This window comes from Thalassophryne amazonica, chromosome 4 (genome assembly GCF_902500255.1).
Source record: "Thalassophryne amazonica chromosome 4, fThaAma1.1, whole genome shotgun sequence".
Taxonomy (NCBI): Eukaryota; Metazoa; Chordata; class Actinopteri; order Batrachoidiformes; family Batrachoididae; genus Thalassophryne; species Thalassophryne amazonica.
In genome coordinates, this window is record NC_047106.1 from 11622887 (window position 1) to 11644408 (window position 21522).

The 21522-nt window shown below is 41.3% G+C and overlaps 1 protein-coding gene across 1 annotated transcript; it reads right to left on the minus strand.

Moving 5' to 3' along the window:
- Nucleotides 1-2409: 2409 nt before the first annotated feature.
- LOC117509318 (A disintegrin and metalloproteinase with thrombospondin motifs 15-like) lies at nt 2410-17954 on the minus strand. The gene is made up of 3 exons (XM_034168981.1): nt 17796-17954; nt 11173-11348; nt 2410-4038 (listed from the first exon to the last, which is right to left on the minus strand). Exons 1-3 carry the CDS (start codon nt 17952-17954, stop codon nt 3261-3263), a joined length of 1113 nt encoding a protein of 370 aa, XP_034024872.1. The 3' UTR covers nt 2410-3260.
- Nucleotides 17955-21522: the final 3568 nt, after the last annotated feature.

The window sequence follows — 21522 nt, forward strand, 5'->3', positions numbered from 1 at the left end:
TATAGTTTTTGAAAAAAATAAAAGGACCTATACTTTATTGACAGACCTCGTATATCATGAGCACAATAAAAAATTTGAATATTTCATGCATTTTCTGATGTTTAACGAAAAATTGTGAGTTCTGACAAAAACATTTTCCACTTTGTTTCATGAGTTAGAGTAATAAAATGCGACAGTTTGCCGTCACCAGTGAGTTGTAAGTCACCCCAAGACATGTCACAAAGTTAAGGTACAGCATCACCCCACCCATATTTTCCATTTCTCCCTGCTCTGCTTAAAACTGATTAGTTTCTTCAAGAGTTTGTCCCTGACACAGTGAAGTAAGGAGAAAAAGATGACAGATGTGCAGGTTTGGCAGCCCTTGAGGACTGCTGTTGGGAACCACTTTGACCTTGCCAGGGCAATTCCAGAATGTACATATCAGGTTGAAATTTAGATTAATTTGACTTTGACCTCAGTGGACTTGAACTTTACTGGAATGAACCATTTCAGGGCAATTTTGTTGTCAACCTTTACTGACACGCCAAGGTTAGAAGAAATTGACCAAAGGACCTGGTGTTCCGTAGGGAACAAACAAACAGATTTTTATGACTGCTGATCCATTTTTCAGTCAGTATAATATAATATGACTTCAACACCAGAAAACGACCCCACAGAAAAAGCTACATCCACAGTGATGCATTGTCTTTTGAGGTTGGCTTTGTACAGTAATTTAAACCCATGTATAGATCTTTTTTAAACAAGGTTTGAAATCGTCAGACAACAAAGTACAATCACGTGGAGCTGTTACAGGGATGTAGGCCTCTTACAGTTGGCTTCAAACGTTGTATATAATATCGTTCAGTGAGACAGCAGATGGTATTTGGCTCCAATCCTCAATCCCTGCAGAATACACTTGAACTGAAACTATAACCTAAATGCACTCAATGGATTTTTACTATGTAGACGACTGTAGGTCTGCCTAGAAGGTCACCACCAGTCAGGACCAAAAGCAATTAGGTGAAGTGGTGCACAATGAAAAATGAAATACTGAAGTTGTCATCTTGTATCTATGTTTGAAATTATTATTTTTTAACACAATATTTTACTGTTACAATAGCCTCTGGGATGGTTGTTTATGATAACCAGCATCCTCTGTTTGGGTGTCGGTTGATAATCTGTATTCACAAAATGAGTGTGTGCTGGCAACAGATGACTCACACAAATCTTTTACTGAAACAAATAAACAGCAATGTAACAATAAGGGTGGTCTATTATTGTCGATTTTTTTTTATACCTAATTGTGTGTTTTGGTGCAAGAAATAAATGAATACCCAATCAGGGCCTGAAATCGGGTATAATCGATGGTAAAAGTAGCTGTTGTTAGATAGCTGTTGTTAAGTAGCTGTAGTTGTAGAACCCGGTGAGCAAATCCCGAAAGTTTAAACGTGTTTTAAAAAAGGTATTTTATTTAATTTCAAGATAAATTGTGATCTACACAACATGAATAACCTGATTTAGATGACGCAGATTGTGGTAACCTTGTGTAAAAGTGGCGAGTGGGGTACAAAATGCAGTAATTGAAACCTCAGCAAAACGAAAACCTTCAGCTGAAGACAGTTTTGATACATTTCCAGGCACATGATGTAGAAGTACCTTTTTGGCAATTGGGATTTTGCAGGATATTGGGTGGAGTCGGCAGGATTTGGGTGCACTCGTATGTAAGTGGGTATAAAATTGTCAGTAATACAAATTCTGCCAATTACTTTGAGAAAATGAAGCCATATTTTTAATTTTTTTAATCAGAAAGCACACTGGGTCAAAAAATAATAATAAAAAACAGCATGTGCTACAAATTCCCTCACATATGATCCAACCTATAATCCCGTCCCTGACCACCATTGTTTTGCTAAGTTATATTATTAGGTTTTTTTTCATTCCTGCTTTCCATTCATGTTGTTGTTGTTGTTGTTGAATAAAGTGAGGCATCACGGTCTCGAGACAGTGTGTCATAATCACATGATCAGCAAATAGCCAATGTCAAGCTCCAAGTCACTGAAGAGCAGTAAAGTTTAACCCCTAAACTCATAATAATCATGTTTTTAGTCATGAGTAAGATCCAAAGATGCTTTGATGTTTATGCAATTGATGATGGTGAAAAAGGTTTGAGATTTTGTCAAATAGTTGGAATTGTTAATTAATTTATTTATTTGTTATTCATTCTTGAAGCAAGTGAAGTTTGATGAGCTACTTTGGTTGGGCTACAGCATAGTTTGAGGCTAGCAACAAAGGGATCAAACAGTAGAACAGACTTTGAAACGGCACGGGTACAGTACTGATCTTCATATTTTGATGAGTTCTGAAATCGTAGCGTGCAGGTGGAGATATTTCTATCTGAGTGCGTTTTCGAAGGCTGATTGCTTCATCTGGTTTTCCACGTCTGTCTGTTCTCAGAACCAGGAAACGATGGCCCTCTTCCACGGGTATGTTTAGTGTTCGTCACTACAGTCTGTTGATATGTTCTCTGTCACGCCATGTCCTTCGGTATGTCCCACAGGTGTTATGTCTTTTGTCCTGGTCGAGGTAGACAAACTACTGTTAAACCCGCCACCGATGGTTTGACGGTTTACTACAGTGAAGCATTCCTCTGCTTCAAATGGGTTCTCTGTCTTTTCCAACAATGGAGGAAGATTCTCTGTGTCTCCATTGGCTTTCTCAGCCAGATTGGATTTCCACCAATCGCAGCAACACACTCGTGAGGCCGCAGTCACACCAGCGACTGGCAATACAAATTGTATTGTGTCGGCAACGTGGCAAAAATCTTAACATCTCGTAAAATGCTACATACTAATTAGCTATGCTAGTTAGCTTGGCAAGCCAACTGTAGTGACTGGACCACGCTAGGTCGCAAGTTACCTCTGTCACTACTTGAACATTAAGTTGTTACTCGAATGGACTTGTTTTGCATTTGACTACAGACAATATTAATCTGTTTGTGCAGTTATTTTTAGGATATAACTGAAGCTAGCTCATGTGCTACTTTGGACATTGTTTACTTCGCTTGTCCTGAGTTTAGCAGTATCAAGACAGTTTGTAATACCTGGAAGTCCTTCCTTTGCAACGTTGCGCTCAATACAAACTATCTGCCTGGGTTGCTACAGCTAATTACATTGGAATTAATTTAAATTTGCTTGCCAAAATGCTAATGTGACTGCGTTTACCGTGCTGGGTTGGTTCATGTCAAAGCACCCCTTTGGTTCTTAAGATGTGTCCATTTTGCCTTAACAAGGCTTCAGGTTGCACAGGTCCAGTTCCTGAGGCTTCCTCTTTCCAGAGCAGTGGTCTTTGGGTAGACTCAGACCGTTCTCGGTAATGCAGTGCACCGGTCGCCTTTTAAACCCCCTACCGCAAGACTTAGAGCAGTGAGACCAGGATCCTATGTCCCACATAGGGCAGGGATCCCCACACTCTCTCACAGCTACAGGCCTGGCAGCACCGTCACAGTCTGCTGCTTGGCGTCCCTCTGCACTCTGGCACTGCACCAGCCTCTTCTGAAGCCCGTTCCCACACGTCACCGAGCACGTGTCCCATCCTCCGGTCACCCAGTGACTCAGAGGCCTCTTACCAATCATCTGCTTCTTAGCTTCTATTTTATTACTGTCTTCCAACACACTGTTCTGAGCCGCGTGGCTTTTCTCCTCTTTCCGTAGAGTCTTTTCCTCCTTGCTCTCCTTGGATATGTAGTAGGAGTATCGCACTCTGGGAGGAGTCATCTTCCCCACGGACAGCACTTCCACAATCAGAGGCTCCTGCAGGGGTCTGACGGCCTGAAGTATCTCCACAGCTGTGGAGGTGCCACTGTAGCGCAGCAGGCTGCCCTTCACCAGGAGGTCGCGTTCCACGGCGGACACCACGTAGTTGCCATTCAGGAGGTATTTGCCATGCCGATTCTTCACCGCCAGGTAGTTTTCATCACTGACCATGCCTCGGTAGCCACGCTGACGGATGTCAACGTTGGAAGCGCCAACAGGCAGCATGACCACAAAGTTGTAGCCATGACTACAAAGAAAGTACAGAAAAGGCATTGAGGATTTCTGAAAGATAATTGTTGGAACATGAGATTGTAAAATGTAAATTAATGATGTACAAGGTCTGTCAATAAAGTATAGGTCCTTTTTATTTTTTTCAAAAACTATATGGATTTCATTCATATGTTTTTACGTCAGACATGCTTGAACCCTCGTGCGCATGCGTGAGTTTTTCCACGCCTGTCGGTGATGTCATTCGCCTGTGAGCACTCCTTGTGGGAGGAGTCATCCAGCCCCTCGTCGGAATTCCTTTGTCTGAGAAGTTGCTGAGAGACTGGCGGCACAGGAAAAACACCTCCGTGTTGATAACCATTTGTAAAATCCAGGCAGCTTTTGATGGCTTTCAGTGGAGTGAGTATATGTGAAATTGTTTACCAGCTGGACATGTTCCAACTTGTCCTTAAGGCTTCCAACAGAGGTGTTTTTCCTGTGGTGGAGCGTCGCAGCGGCTGCGAGCCGACACTGCAATCCGTCCGCACGTCTTTCATTAAAAAAATCTCCTTTAACAGTGGAATATCCGGATAAAATGCTGAAACCGACTTCTTCTGAAACTTCTCTGTTCTCTCACGACACCCTGGATCAATAGAGCCTGAAATGTGGAGGTTTTCAGCTTGAAACAGGCTGACGACGGCGCCTGAGAGCGCTGCGCAACGTCTCGCACCGTGGGAAGTCCTTAAAGCGACAGTATCACCTCAAAATCTCTCATCAGCCGTTAAAATTTTCACCGAAAACCAGCTTAATTTCTCGAACCGTGTCCACTTCGATGTGTCTCACAGGTTTAGAAAAAATTTTGATCAAACAAAGCGCCAGTCTCTCAGCAACTTCTCAGACAAAGGAATTCCGACGAGGGGCTGGACGACTCCTCCCACAAGGAGTGCTCACAGGCGAATGACATCACCGACAGGCGTGGAAAAACTCATGCATGCGCGTGACGGTTCAAGCATGTCTGACGTAAAAACATATGAATGAAATCCATATAGTTTTTGAAAAAAATAAAAAGGACCTATACTTTATTGACAGACCTCGTAAATACAAATCAAGCCAGTTTTAAACAATTTCGCATTTAGTTTTGAGTCATTTAAATGTCAAGAAGTTAATAGTCCATAGGCCATACAAGTTTTCAGTAGGACTTACAATCCAGCCTCAGTATACCGTGGCCTATGCAACATGTATAGTGGCCGTCCCGGAGTGGAAGCTAAAGCCAGGTAGGGGTCAATGAAGGGTTACATAGGGTCAACAAATGCTCCAATCATATTAAAGTATTCAATATTACTTGTCTGATCATAAAGAGTCCACAAAGGTATAGTTTTGTTTATCTATGAATGAAGGTTATGAGGTAAAATCACCAAGAATGATGGCAAAGGTTAATTTCAGTTTGTCCAGGGGTCAAAAGTTCAAGTTGCTCCAGTTTTGGTTAAAAGATATACAAATTATTGGTTGAGCTAAAGTGATTAATAAATGGCATAGTTTTGATACTGTTGAATGTTTGGTCTCCAAAGTAATGTTCAAACAAGGTTGACGTCCACTGGATTCTGTGACGTGACGTATGTTAGCCCGTAATGCAATAATTATGCATGACACATGGTGCAAAGTATTTATTTTTAAAATGCTGTTAGCTCAACCAATAATTTGCAGAACTGAACCAAAATTAGAGCAACTTTAACTTTTTACCCCTGTCAAATCAAGCCTTGGGTCCTGGTTGGCAACCACCCAGGCAGACAACCGGTCCCTTCCCACGTCTCTAAAATAATCTTCTATGTGCTGCAGTCAGGTGAACCATGGGTGTCTCCTTGGCCTTCTCCAGCTATTGGGGTCCTTCACAGTCAGGTAGCTGCATGCTGGATCATGCACAAACACGCCACATGGCCAAAAGGTCAGAGCTGACGTTCCCTCGATGCAAGTGATCCTCCTCGTTTTAGATGCCTGTACAAACTGAAACTGACCTTTGTCACCATTTTAACTGTTTTTACCCCATAACTCCATAACATTCAGTCAGAGATGCACCAAACTATACCTTTTAGGAAATTTTAATTAATTTGGCATACTTATCAATATGATTGGAACATTTTTCAATTTTGACCCCGTGTCGTCCTTTGTCCACCACTACAATGACATCATACATTTTTGTGTAGGCCATGGTACACTGAGGCTGAATTGGTAGTGTTGTTAAGTCCCCTTAAGTGGTACTGATTAGTTCAAAATTGGCTTTGAGCTCTTGGACACAAAGTCATTTATTTAAATTTCTTTTATTTATATCGTGTCATCACACAACATAAGGCGCTTCACAAGGGTAAGGCCTAACCTCACCAACCACCCTGAGCAAGACCACAGGTGGGAATCATCCCATGACCTTCATGCTGTGAGGCAACAGTACTAACCACTAAGCCACCATGCTGACCGAAGACAAATCTCAAGTTTACTTTTTTTTTTTTTTTTGTGAAATCTAACTCAGTTTTATCAATGCTGTTTTACCACAGTTAGAGACATAATCCCTGGTCCCATCGAATAATGAAGGATGAATAATGAGCCACATACAGTTGTACATACAGTACATACAGTTGTATGTAAAAGTTTGGGCACCCCGATGATTTCCATGTTTTTCCTTTATAAATCATTGGATCAGCAATTTCAGTTAAATATATTATTAGCAGACAAACAGTGATATTTGAGAAGTAAAATGAAGTTTGTAGGATTTAAAGAAAGTGTGCAATAATCCTTTAAACAAAATTAGGCAGGTGCATAAATTTGGGCACCCCAACAGAAAAAATACATCAATATTTAGTAGATCCTCCTATAGCTTCCAATGAGAGTCTCGATTCTGGTTGAAGGAATTTTGGACCATTCTTTACAAAACATCTCAGGTTGTTGGTTTCTGAGCATGGACAGCCCACTTAAAATCACACCACAGATTTTCAATATTATTCAGGTCTGGGGACTGAGATGGTCATTCCAGAACGTTGTACTTGTTCATGTGCATGAATGCCTTAGTAGATTTTGAGCAGTGTTTAGGGTTGTTGTCTTGTTGAAAGATCCAGCCCTGTCGCAACTTCAACTTTGTCACTGATTCATGAACATTGTTCTCAAGATTCTGATGATATTGACTGGAATCCATGTGACCCTCAACTTTAAGAAGATTCCCAGTACCTGCACTGGCCACACAGCCCCACAGCATGATGGAACCACCTCCAAATTTTACTGTAGGTAGCAAGTGTTTTTCTTGGAATGCTGTGTTGTTTTTCAGCCATGCATACCGCCCCTTGTTATGTCCAAATAACTCAGTTTTAGTTTCATCAGTCCACAGCACCTTATCCAAAATGAACCTGGCTTGTGCAAATGTGCTTTAGCATACCTCGAGCGACTCTGTTTGTAGGGTGTATGCAGAAAAGGCTTCCTCTGCATTACAGCATCACACAGCATCTCTTTGTGCAAAGTGTGCTGTATAGTTGAACGATGCACAGAGACACTATCTGCAACAAGATCATGTTGCAGGCCTTAGGAGCAGGTCTGTGGGTTAACTGTTCTCACCATCCTTCGCTTCAGCTTATCTGAGATTTTTCTTGGCCTGCCACTTTGGGCCTTAACTAGTACTGTGCCTGTGGTCTTCCATTTCCTCACTATGTTTCCTCACAGTGGAAACTGACAGCTGATATCTCTGAGATAGCTTTTGTATCCTTCCCCTAAACCATGATGCTGAACAACCGTTGTTTTCAGGTCATTTGAGAGTTGTTTAGAGGCTCCCATGTTGCCACTCATTAGAAGAGATGCAAAGAGGGGAAACATTTGCAAATGGCCACCTTAAATACCCTTTCTCATGATTGGATTAACCTGTGTAAGGAGGTCAAGGGTCAATGAGCTTAGCAGACCAATTTTGTGTTCCAATAAATGTAAATGTATTCAAATGTATTCAAATCAACAAAATGACAAGGGTGCCCAAATTTATGCACCTGCCTGATTTTGTTTAAATAATTATTGCACACTTTCTGTAAATACTAGTAACTTCATTTCACTTCTCAAATACTGTGTTCGTCTGCTATATGATATTTAACTGAAATTTCTGATCCAGACAACCAGTGATTTATAAAGGAAAATCTTGAAAATTATCAGGGGCACCCAAACTTTTGCATACAACTGTAGCATGTTTTTTTTTTTTTTTTTGGTACAAGTCCAGTTATTCAACAATCGTGGGAGAATAGTGGCTCTGAGAGGCTCTTAGAGGCAGAATATTCGGCTAATGAGGCTCATCTCTGAGCGTGGTGCTACTTTTCAAGAAATTCAAAGTTTAGCGATAACAGTGTGGGGCAGTTTGTGTACGAGGTACTACGAGGACAAACAAGGATTTTAGAGGCATGTTTGTGTTGAGGATGAAGCTGTGAAGTTGTGTTGGACTGATGCCTCACCATAAGCAGTTTACCCTGGAAGACACTACCAGGAGATACTGCCTCTAACGCTATATGTCTCTGGTAGATAGCGTGTTCAAAACTTTCCACCACGATAAGGTGCCAATTCTTGAGAGCAGTAATTCCCAATCCTGGTCCTCTGGACCCCAGGTACTCTGCATTTTCCACTTCTCACTGTGTTAACTTCAACTAATGACCCAAATCAGGTCAGTCAGATTAACCGACTGAACACACCTGACACGTAATCAGGTCTGAGTAGATCAGGGACAAATAGAAAAGGAGCAGTACTTGGGGTCTGGATGAGCAGAATTAGGAGTCATTGCTTGGAGCTGTCACATTCAAAAGGAGCTCAGTGTGAAACTGCTCTTCCGTTATGTTCAAAGGAGCTTTTTTTGGTTTTTTTAGGCATTCTGCCATCTCATTAGGATTGTCCCTGCATCCTTCAATCTGGACGTTTTCCAGGAAAATCCAAAAAGGGGGAGATTATGAGGTAAACCCAGTACAGACTTCTCTGTCCCGTGAATGCTTTGCAGTCTCACATGAGGAACTTTAGTATGTGGCTCCAAAGAGGGACATCTGGGCCACCTTACTGAACCTACTGCCACAGCGGCAGTGTTGCCACAGTTACTTTGAAAAAGTAATCCACTTACTGATTACTGATTACTCCTTGAAAAAGTAACTTAGTTACTTTACTGATTACTCAATTGTAAAAGTAACTAAGTTAGATTACTAATTACTTTTTAGTTACTTTCCCCAGCTGCCGACAACAACCCACGTCAACATGACAATGATACCTGTTTTGCCAAAACTCACTTTATAGTCACCCTTTCTTGACTTCAATGAAAATAAATACTTGTTTTATAAAAAGTAAAATAAAGACGTCTTTCTTGACCTCATATTTAACTGTTGACAGCACTGTAACAGTAAAACTTGCAATTTCAAACCTACATTGTTTATAAATGTAACTATTAAATTCTAACATTTTCTAACATTTAAATTCTCTCTAAACATTTTACTTGTTGAAATTATTATTATTTTAAGCAATATTAGTAGTTGTAGTAAAAAAAGGCTTCAAAACTGGACCTTTAATCTAGGGGTGTTGTGGGGGGGCACATCCCTGCCCCACGCCCCCATTCCATCTGGATTCGCCCCTGCTTTGGCGTTTGAGCACAAAGAATGGATAACATTTATTTATGCAGAAAACATGACCAGATTTACAGGTAAGAAAGTTTTATTGCGTTTTCACATCATGTGGTCCTCAGAAAGAGAGTTTAGGTGCATTTGAGTGGAAAATAGTGTTAGTTGTTGACGCGTCGCGGAGGATCAGCTGTTTTTAACGAGACGATACAGAGCGGCTCAGCTCAGAATTCTAAATAAAGGAGGAAAAAATAAAAATGTCTTTGTAAAGCTCAGTGCAGGTGTGGTGATCACCGCCCTTTAAGAGGTGAGGAAGAGTCGAGCAGCTGCAAAAAACCGTGGATGAAAACTCACAGCTCACTGAAAGTGGTCAGTTCAGTCGAACCCCGACCTCCTGCCACAGACCAAGTTTAATGCTGCTATCGACCCACAATGAAAAACGCACAGTGACATGGAGAAGTAATTTAATCTGATTACTGATTTGGAAAGATTAACGCGTTAGATTACTCGTTACTAAAAAAAGTGGTCAGATTAGAGTAACGCGTTGCTAAGTAACGCGTTACCGGCATCACTGCACAGCGGTCTTCGTCCAGTGAGACATCGGCATCAATTTTACCAGCTAACACTTAGTCTAGGCTCGTGTGTCATACATCACATTGACAAAGTGAGGAAACTTGGGGTAATTTTTGATCCCACGTTGGCCTTTGGCCTCCACATTAGAGATATTACTAGGACTGCTTTCTTCCATTTGCAAAATATAGTGAAGATTCGTTCCATGCTGTCTATGGCTGATGCTGAGACCCTGATTCATGCATTTATCTCTTCTAGATTGGACTACTGCAATGTTGTATTTTCTGGTTTACTGCAGTCCAGCATTAGGGCTCTCCAATTGGTTCAAAATGCTGCTGCCAGACTTATCGCATGAACCAGAAAGTTTGACCACATTACACCCATTTAGGCGTCTCTTCACCTGCTTCCTGTCCCAGTGAGATCAGATTTTTAGGTTGTGCTACTAGTCTATAAAATTGTTCATGGACTGGCACCTCCCTACCTAGCTGACCTAATTAAACCTTACGTACCGGCCTGGGCTCTGCATTCTCAGGGTGCAGGACTACTTTGTGTCCCTAGGGTGAATAAAAGCTCTGCGGGTCACAGAGCTTTCTCTTATCGTGCCCCTGTTCTGTGGAATGATCTCCCTGCACCAATAAAACAGTCAGATTCTGTGGAGACTTTCAAGTTCAGACTTAAAATGCACTTATTTTCCCTTTCGTATGGCTAGCATACTGGAATGTTGTATTACTATGCATTTTATTTTTTCATTGTGCTTTTTTGATCTTTTAATTCATTTTGTTTTGTGTTTTGAGTTGTTTTGTGTGAAGCACCTTGAGGCGACTCTGTTGTGATTTGGCGCTTTATAAGATGAATTAATTGAATTGAACTGAGGTGCAGCAATTCATTAGTTTTTATGATCCAGAAACCCACCAAATGTGGGAAAGTATTACCACGGCACTGTGACACTCACGGGTTGTCTACAAAACTCAAATCTGTAGTGGTACTGACGTTCTACTTACATGGGTTTGGTGAACATCCCTGAGACCTTCTTGCAGCCACGGTTGTCGCCACCACACATGCCACACTTGTCAAACTTCTTGTTGGAGTCTAGCTTGCTGTCACAGCCCGCATTGATGCATTTCCCTTGAACACATACAGCTGAGGTGTCTGGAGAGCAGGGAGTCCCATCCACAACCTGCAGGTTCGGAGAGTTTAGGCATGAGAATATGCGGAGGAGACAGGACCTACAAGTACCCGCAGAAACGTGTTTTGTTTTTTTTTAACACTCATGAAACTAATTCCTTTTCAGACTAAACAAGCATAATGAACTAAAATGCAACATAGAAGGAAAAGCAGATGGAGAACGTGTTTTTAATGTAAAAAAGATGTTCTTTGCTTCCTGGCTGGTTGGACACATGGTTGCTGACGAGCCCCAGCTGTGAAATGATGCCGTCCCTGCATGTTCCCTCTCACCACTGTAGCCATCTGTTACTAATACCATTCAAGCAAGGTCCTGTCAGCTGACTCAGAAGTATGATGTAGACCCTGAGGCTTCTCAATGCCGGTTCTTATCTCTGGATTCCATAGCACCAAGTGGATGAGAGTCTACGACTCCTCCTGGGTGGGACACCAGTCTGACAGAGGTTCCTCCCCCAGCTGAGGCTGGTACCCATTTGCAGCTGCATGGACTGAGACAATGCAGATTGTCTCTTGTCCAAGAACACATACAGGTAGCATGATGGGATTCAAACCTAGTTCTACATATTGGCAGACTAGCTCCTTATCCACTGAGGTACCTGCCCTGATATGATTCAGGGTAGAATTATACTTGCTGCAATGATGTGAAGGTATGACTTTGTTTCCCAGGTTGACTAGTACCATACTTAGAAACTAGCACCTGCTCTAAAGGAGAACTAAGTTCACTCCTCGTGCTGAAACTGGGCCAGTTATTTCAAGTAATGGGAACTTTTGAAGTGTCTGTCTTGGATGTTTTACTTTGCTGTGGTCTATGATCTGCTGGGGTGGAACTTGCAAAACAAATAACCGTTATTAGTCAAGTAATGTGCTCACTCTTGATGTTAGAACTTCAACAGTATCTGTCTGCAGACATGCCCCACAACACTAAGAAGACATGCCTACTTACATACCAATGACGGCAAAGGAAAGCATACAAACCAAACAGAGGAAGAGTTAGCCACATTTGTTTGCAAGTATAGAAGGGGTTATGATACATGACACATTAACTCTTTAAGCTGGGAGTAAACACAGGCAGCATTTGTTCCACAAAATACTCTGTCTCTTTCTGCCTGTTCTGCCTCTGTCTTGCAATCCTTTCTCAAAAACCTAGTTTAGTCCACATAGACCATTTCTAATTGACGTAAAGCTCTGTGGTCTTTAACCTAGATGTAAACAGCAGGAAGTAAGACTGTCATTGGTCCTAGTTCCTGAAAGCCAAGGACATTGGTTTAGACTTCTGGAATCACTGAAATCTAAGCCAACTCTGGAACTAGTTCAGTGTGTAGCGCAAACTAGTTCCAGCAGTATGACGGGTTCTAATGCTGTGTTTACACAGAGACACAACACGTTAAGAATGTCATATATGCATCATTCGTGGCACATTCCTGACATTCTTAACATGACTTCACGCATCTGAATAGGTTTCTTAATAGTGCCTGTTGGTGCATGATATTCGTGGAGCATGTTTTTGGCTGTCAAAAATCTTCCAAAGATCAGCACAATCACAATATTTTAAACATTTGAATGTATGGAGCCCAAATCTTCTGATAATTTCTGAAATGCCACATCGTGTTGTACTTCTTTCTGATTCAAGTACTCATTTTTCCCAGCTCCATTGAACTCAGCCCTGTTACACACCTGTGCCACATCAGTAATTTGAACAGTTTCAAACATTCACTGCTCTGGTTTGTTACTTTATGTCAGAGGTCTCAAACCGGTTCCAGAAAGGGCCGAGAGGGTGCAGGCTTTCTGTGCAACCACCCACTCCAGGTGATTTCACTGATTAACATCACTTTGAGCAGGTGAAATCAGTTAATCAGTGAAATCACCTGCTGGAGTGGGTGGTTGCACAGAAAGCCTGCACCCTCTCGGCCCTTTCTGGAACCGGTTTGAGACCTCTGCTTTATGTGGATTTTGTTGGTTTTATTTATGTGTCTTTGCTGCTTTGTGATTCATCGAGAATTTTTTTTTTTCAGGAATTATTATTATTTTTTGGAAGCTGTTTTGTTTCTTGTTTTTAACTTTTTTTTTTCCTATTATTTATTATTTATTTATTTATTTTATCTGAGGGTGGGGTTTTTTTTCCCCCATTTTGTTCTCATTAAGAAATATGCTATAATGATGTTCTCAGAATGTTTTTTTTTTTTTAAAAAAGGCTTTTAAAAAAATGAAATTCCCCAACATCTATTTCAAAACAGAGTTCAGATAAATGTAGTTTCCGTTGGATGAGAAAATATTTGACTTGCATTATGCCAAAGTCTCATTTTATGGCTGCTCGATGTGTATCTTTAGGGAATTAGAGAATTTTGTGCAGCTGGCTACATTCTTCATCCAACGTACTGATTAAATGGTCAAAGAGGCAGAAGACAAACAAATTCAAACACGTCAACAGTGTGGTCTTGATTGGACAATGAAAAATGGATCACTACAATGACAAACGTGCAGAATGTCTCTACCAGTATCATCAAACTAGCTTTTATACCAACGCGATCAGGGGCAGATCTAGCTTCAGGTGAAGGGGAAGGCATAATTCTAGTAGGCTGTCTTGGGGCATCACTGATGCACCTGTGTGCTGGATCATACACAGAAAAACGCACCAAATGGCCAAAATTTCATAGCTGATGTTCTCTCACTATTTGCTCTATTGAGGTTTCAAATCTTGCCGTTCTGCAAGATGTCAGTTACATTGAGAAATGCACTGAGACACTCTGATCAGGCTGCACTTTAACCGCTGCACACAAACAACAACATTAACATCGCAACATAAAACTCTTTGTATATTGTGCCTCAGACTCTGGTGAATCTATTCTCTAGGTTTTTAGATGTTGTTACTGTTTGTTTTATTGTAAACATGTGAGAAGCTCAGGTTATTTCTCCATTATTTTCAATGGGAATCGCCGTGAGCCGCGATCGCTTCCTGTTCATGTTGTTGTGGAAAGTGAAGTTTGCTCTTTAACATCCTGCGTATTGTCTTTTACAACACTGTTTGTGCTCTTTGTTCCAGAGCGATATTAAAAAAATGTCTGAAAGTCAGTTTGCGTTTGTAAAGTTCCACACAGGTTAAACGTAGCAGACACGGATTATTTGGAATATTTTTTTAGCAGGTTTTCAGGGTCTCATGCAGCAGTCTCTTATTAACGTGATGAAAGGCATAAAAATTACATTTTGGTCGTATAATGTTTATTTGCAGTTGCTGTCATGTGGTTTCTCCATGTTGTTTAGAGTGCACCAACTCTCTGGCGAACAAGGGATTATGGGATAGCTCAATAGGGCAAATACAAGTGAATCTCCTCATCTGAGTCTCCCTAAAAAACATTTGTTTGAAACAAAGTCACTCCAGTGTACCAAAGACATCCAGTCATCACTTCAGGTCACAGGTCAACGTCCACGTCTGTCACCTGCACAGCAGGACAGGAAGCACCAGGACCCTGAAGACTTGAACCTTTTGTTCTTCATTTGCTAAGAGTTGTCCTTTTTTGTTTGAACATTCTATATTTCAATTTGAACCATGGCCACTATTTAAATAACCTTTTTTAATCCGAGAAACTAATTTATGCAGCATTTGTATGAATGAAACAAATGTTCATTGGAAGTTGAAATAATTAACTTGCAGAATCTCTGAGTATTCTCGGTTTGAATGTTGTCTAAACAGATTTTTGAATACGGCAGGCTTGAAAACGAAAGACGTGGTCAGATTTTAAAAGAGCTGGTGACACTCATTTTATATAATGTGCTGCTTTTCATTACAGCCAACACTGTTGCTGAAACATTAGAACAGCGGTTAACTAAGCCCAGCCCTTATTTTGCAATGTCTCCATAGGAACGGAAATCTATGGCGAAGCTGGAAACCCCCCAAACTTTTTTCCTCATTAAGTTTTTATATTGTGGGGATCAGAAAGCTGCAATATGTGAGTTAAAGGACAGAGAGGAACGATTATCTCAAAGGTAGATCAGACTGAACGAAAGAAACACTGAGGTTTGTTTGTAAGACTTTCTGCATTCTAATAAATTATTTTACTTAAAAACAGAGACGCATGGAAGAAAATGGAAAACAACCACCAAATTGGATCGAAGAATAACCAGAATGGCAAAGGCTCACCCATTGATCAGCTCCAGGATGATCAAAGACAGTCTGGAGTTACCTGTAAGTGCTGTGACAGTTAGAAGACGCCTTTGTGAAGCTCATTTATTTGCAAGAATCCCCCGCAATGTCCCTCTGTTAAATAAAAGACATGTGCAGAAGAGGTTACAATTGGCCAAATAACACATCAACTGGCCTAAAGAGAAATGGAGGAATATTTTGTGGACTGATGAGAGTAAAATTGTTCTTTTTTGGTCCAAGGGCCGCAGACAGTTTGTGAGATGACCCCCAAACTCTGAATTCAAGCCACAGTTCACAGTGAAGACAGTGAAGCATGGTGATGCAAGCATCATGATATGGGCATGTTTCTCCTACTATGATGTTGGGCCTATATATCGCATACCAGGTATCATGGATCAGTTTGGATATGTCAAAATACTTGAAGAGGTCATGTTGCCTTATGCTGAAGAGGACATGCCCTTGAAATGGGTGTTTCAACAAGACAATGACCCCAAGCACACTAGTAAACAAGCAAAATCTTGGTTCCAAACCAACCAAATTAATGCCTCGCAGATGTGAAGAAATCATGAAAAACTGTGGTTATACAACTAAATACTAGTTTAGTGATTCACAGGATTGCTAAAACAGCAGTTTGAACGTAATAGTTTTGAGTTTGTAGCGTCAATAGCAGATGCTACTATTATTGTGAATGCCCCCTTTTCTATTTTTTTTTTACTAATAGCCCAATTTCATAGCCTTAAGAGTGTGCATATCATAAATGCTTGGTCTTATTGGATTTGTGCAAATCTACTGAATCTACTGGTACCTTGTTTCCCATGTAACAATAAGAAATATACTCAAAACCTGGATTAATCTTTTTAGTCACATAGCACTACTATTATTCGGAACACTACTGTATCTTGGCCTGAAAGTTTTTTTTTTTTTTTTTGCTTAAGATCTCAAGGTCATAGTAGCTATTTTCTCCTTGTGTTCCCAGTGAGTATTATTAGTGTTCCAGTGATTCCAGTGTTTTGACCTTTACTGCATGTCTTGACGTCATGAGTTTGTCTAATGTCTCAAACATTAGACAAGTTTGTCTAATGTCTCAAACACTGTAGCTGTTTTTGAACTGCCATTGTGATACCTTTTTGCCTTGAATATTGTTGTTGCACCTGCCATGTGCTTGGAAGGACTGTTGCCTATTATCCTGCTCTGCTAAGTACTGAACTCTTTATTGCACAATGTTTGTCGGTACAGATGCTCAGTCTTTGTTTGAGCTGCATTTTATGTTTTCACCCAAGCCTCTTCATATCTACAATACAGCCTGTATAACACCACTTAATATGGTCTTTAACTGAGAGAGGGTCCACAGCCTGGTCTGTGACATCATAAACATAGATGAGTGTTGGCAGATAAATCAACTTATAAACTGAAAGCTGTGACTCCCTAATGAGATCATCCTTTATCACATCATGGATTAACACCAGCATAATCCATCTTCAGGTGTAAACATCCTAAAGCTCATCCAAACTGGTTCACATGTGGCTCCACGTGTCCCTATTATCTAACAGCGGTCATGTTGACTCAGCCATCAGAATGACATTCTCCACAAAAACCGACATGACTTTACTGTTTTGAGATTGAGAATGAAATACAATGTGATTTAAAAAGTCACTGTTGACTCACACCATGACCTCACTGTACATACCAGCATCTTATCTCTGGTTGAAGATCCTCAATCATGCACTTGAAACCCAACTGGTGCAGGGGCAGGACACTGCCAGTAAACTGTGGTGGATGAAATCTTCTCATTTAACCCCACACTGACAGCACTAACCCTTAGGTTTTACAGATGCAAACCACACTCTCTCTTTCTCCAAAATGAATTCTGGGCTCCTATCTGACCTGAGCCAAGATTTAGAAGTGCTGACACAGGTGCTCGTGAAATGAGCTGGAAGTGTTTGCGTGGACTTTGAATCCCCAGCTGCAACCAAACCCTGTTGAATCATGCAATACTCTAATAATTGAGAAATCTGCGATTATCAGTTCAGGTTCAGTGTAAAACTCCCCCTTAATCTTCTGAAATTTATGAGTGGTCTGTCAGAAAATGACAGTGTTTTAGTACAAGGGAGACCTGTGAGACCTCCCGCTAACCAATGAAGAACTCCCACATCCTGATGTCATGGTAAGTTAACCCGAAGGGAGCACAGAAGATGAACAGTTTTTATTGTGGTGCAAAGGCTGATTTTTATTTTGTTAGTTCTTTTGGTGCCAGAAGAGGAGAGCGCTGGAACAGAAGAGGTGTGCCAGCAGTTGGATGGTGACTTGACACAGGCCTCGTGTCTTGTCACTGAGAAGGGCGGCGATGAAGATCAAGTTGGTGACTTTCCAGTGGTCCAATGCTGTTGACCTCTCAGCAAAGCGAGGTGGAGAGGCTGAGTTGAAGGCTGGCCAGCTGAGTGAGGTCATGGAGCTGACGTTCATCCAGAAGTGGCCAGCAGGCTACTTTTTTTTTATTAATCAGAACATTGTTTCATATTTACAGCAGACTATAGATAATGATCTCGAAGTCAGTTGTGTTGAAGAAGCTGCACACGTTTTACACACACACACACACACACACACACACACACACACACACACACACAACACACACACACACACACACACACACACACACACACACACACACACACACACACAGGAAAAGCAGTCAGTTTAATTACTTACTAAAAGTTTGTCCAAACTCTGAATAACTTCTCTCTTCATCTTGTCACTTAACGGTTTTGGTCTCATTAAAGCAGCAATACCCCACGGAGCAGCACTACTGTGGATGTATCGAAGCGGGTGTTTTTTTTTCTTCTCATTAGCCACAAGCTGAGGTATCCTGCTTTCAAAGTTGTCCAAGCTGATGTTGTCAGTTTGGTCAGACATTAGCCACGTTGCTTGAAGGATATCCCCGCATTTTCCAGTAAAGTGTTAACCAGCTGTCTCATCTTAAAATGCTTTTAACATAAAACACATTCAGGAAAATATACATACGTGGTACTGTTGTCGTACGCAGTAAGAAAGTGGAGGCCAACAAAATGTTGTGATGAAGTTACAGTGAAAATTACATTCAGCTCACTAACCTCTTTTTTTGAATCGTCAAATTAAGAAACCAACTGCAAACAGACTTATCATTAATGAGAAGACAGAAGCACATGATGTCCCAAAACGGAGGTGGTCACTGTGACAGACAGACGCAATATCCACTTTTAATCAAACTCGCCTCTATGGAGTATAATGTTTCCAAAATCCAGCTTCTGTTGTGATACTTAGGTCAGACCTAAGATTTCCTTTTTTTAATGAGGGTAATTTTATAAAAATGGATCATATAATTTACTCCGTCATATGTTCACATTCACATACATAATGAGACGCTACTTGGTGCGTACGTCTGAAACTCTTTCACGTGAGTTCAGAGGCTACATAAAGTACAAACTTTGACCTACTTTTTTCTGGGTCAGCACATACAAAACTGAGCTGTCAGAGGGGTGTGTGTGTGTGTGTGTGTGTGGTGTGTGTGTGTGTGTGTGTGTGTGTGTGTGTTGTGTGTGTGTGTGTGTGTGTGTGTGTGTGTGTGTGTGTGTGTGTGACCCTCAGTATGTGAGAAATTAATGCCACTTCATCACAGACAAGATATTTGGTAATACGTTTGTCGCACAACCATTCTCACCTGAGTTTGGAGGTCACTAACTTTGACCTACTTTTTTCTGGTACAAATCAGGTATGATCTGAATGTCAGTGCTTGTCCCTCTACACTATATTCTCTTGGCTGAAGCCCAGGTCACAAGGCACTAACGAAGGACCCCGAAGACAAAGCAAACAAGAAATCTGGACTTATGCTGACTTTTGGAGACATCATTAACCGCCGTCCAGCTTCGTTCCTGTTGCTGGCACTTCGTCAGAATTTTAAAAACTGTTGAAAAATGTGAACAATCCCAACGACAACCTCAATTCGTCTGTATTCCATTCCATTCCATTGCTTACTGTCTTGACGGGTGCTCATCATTTGTTCCCGTACCATCAGCGTTTCCGTTTGATTGTTGTCCAACCTCCTAGTCCAACGTCTTGTATGAACATTGATGATATCTGAATGGATCATTAATTATGATCCGACAAACTGAACATGACCCGTCCATGTGTGGGACAAACAGCAACGTTTTCATACAGAAACAATAGCGGTAAGAATGTTTGATCAACCTACTTTAACTATTTACTCTACTATTCACCACACGTCATTGTAGTGAAGACACACCTGTTTTCAAGACAACGCAGCTGCAGATGGCTGTGGAGAGCACAGACTAGCTGCAGAAATGATCACAACGTTAAGGTCGCTATTTGCTTCATTTTTCTTTTGCTAGTTTCGGTTTTGTTTTGGTCTTTTATGCGCTCTGCACTCGCAGACTTTTCGGTGATGGGAGACATGCCGGCTCATTCTTCCAATTTTCTCAACGATTTGTGGCCCGCTCACACAGCGATTGCCGTGTGAGTGGGCCATAATGCCCCATTTACATCGGACCCATATAGACCTATACAAGACCATGACATGTTGTCTCACAGGTCCTGACTGGACTCCAGTTTGGTCTGTTGTTTGTGTTTCCACCAAGCGTGCATGTGACTGAAATATATGTTAGTATTTGCGATCGGTGATGCAATCCCATGCAGAGTCAATGAGAGTCTATTACTGCCCACAGGATCAGGTTGGGGACCTGCGAGAGTTACCGAGACCGGTTATGAGACCCAAGTATCTTTATAACCGGTCGCACAACTGCTGCAAGTGTTTTAACAGGTCAGTACCCTTGCACACCCGTGATGGAAACTAGGAAGGATTGTTCCAACCATGGAGGCCCCACTGTGACCAGCCTGCAACCCCAGGAGAGTGATGGCGAGCAGAGGCCATTTTTCGATCGCACATAATTTGTGGACTCTATGTAAACGCAGCGTTGAAGACCTTTTATAACTTTTTGTCGGAAACTCTCTCTCTCTCTTTAACTTGTGCTAAATTTGCTTGTCCTTCACCTTCTCTTTCAGCCTGGTCCAGAATTAGGCGTACAGCTGCTGCTGGGACCAAACCTCCAGGTACTCTGCCCTGGAACCTTTAGTTGATACAGAATCTATTGTACTTTCTGAAAAAGCACAGAGTCATTTTTCATCCTTTGGAGCCTTCAGCAGACTTTAGCACTGACTGTTCAAAATTTAAATCCTTTGGTACCTTTTAGAGTTCGAACCAGCAGCACTAACTAGAGGGCATCCTTTCTGTCGGCAGCCACCAGTTCACCAGATTTTCCATTTAAACCAACACATTCTCACCACGTCAATATGCCGTTACATCGTTTAGTGACGTGGCAGGGAAACGCTAACCATCACCCAAACATCGATGAACGATCACAAAATAACGCTGCAGTTAAGCAGATTTGCTGCACTGAGACAAAGAACAAAAGTCACCTCCTGAACCTTTATGATCATAATTATTATTATTATTTACTGATTTATTAGGGCCCAAGTAGGCAACGTCCTACGAGGACTCTATTGTAATTGCGCTGTTATTATTATTATTATTATTATTATTATTATTATCACTTTTGAAATCGAAATTTCGGCCTCTTCCCATGCTCAAAAACTCACCAAACTTTCCAAAGTCGTCCGGCCGGATCCGAAATTCGATATTTTGGGGCATCGCACATGGCCGCAGAAAAATCGCAAAATAGCGCCCCCTAGAAATTTTCAAAAACCCCTCCGCATTGGGGCTTTTTTCGTCGTAGCCTCATGAAATTCGGTACACATATTTACCATGCCAGGATGCACGAAAAGTCTCTTACTGTCATGGTGAAATATCGACAGGAAGTCGGCCATTTTGATTTTGAAGTTTCGATTTTGAGCAAATTTTTGCCATTTTTGCCCATTTCCACTACTTACATTTGAACGAACTCGTCCTAGGGATTTCATCTGATCGTCTTCAAATTTGGTCAAAATCATCACAACACAATGGTGATCAAAAGTTATCAAA

Coding starts and splice junctions, on each gene's coding strand:
- LOC117509318 (XM_034168981.1), bottom strand. CDS start 17,954: ATGAACGTCAGCTCCATGACCTCACTCAGCTGGCCAGCCTTCAACTCA. Junction 11,349..17,795: donor AGACACGAGGCCTGTGTCAA/GTCACCATCCAA, acceptor CCGAACCTGCAG/GTTGTGGATGGGACTCCCTG. Junction 4,039..11,172: donor GGGATGTTCACCAAACCCAT/GTAAGTAGAACG, acceptor CTTTCTTTGTAG/TCATGGCTACAACTTTGTGG.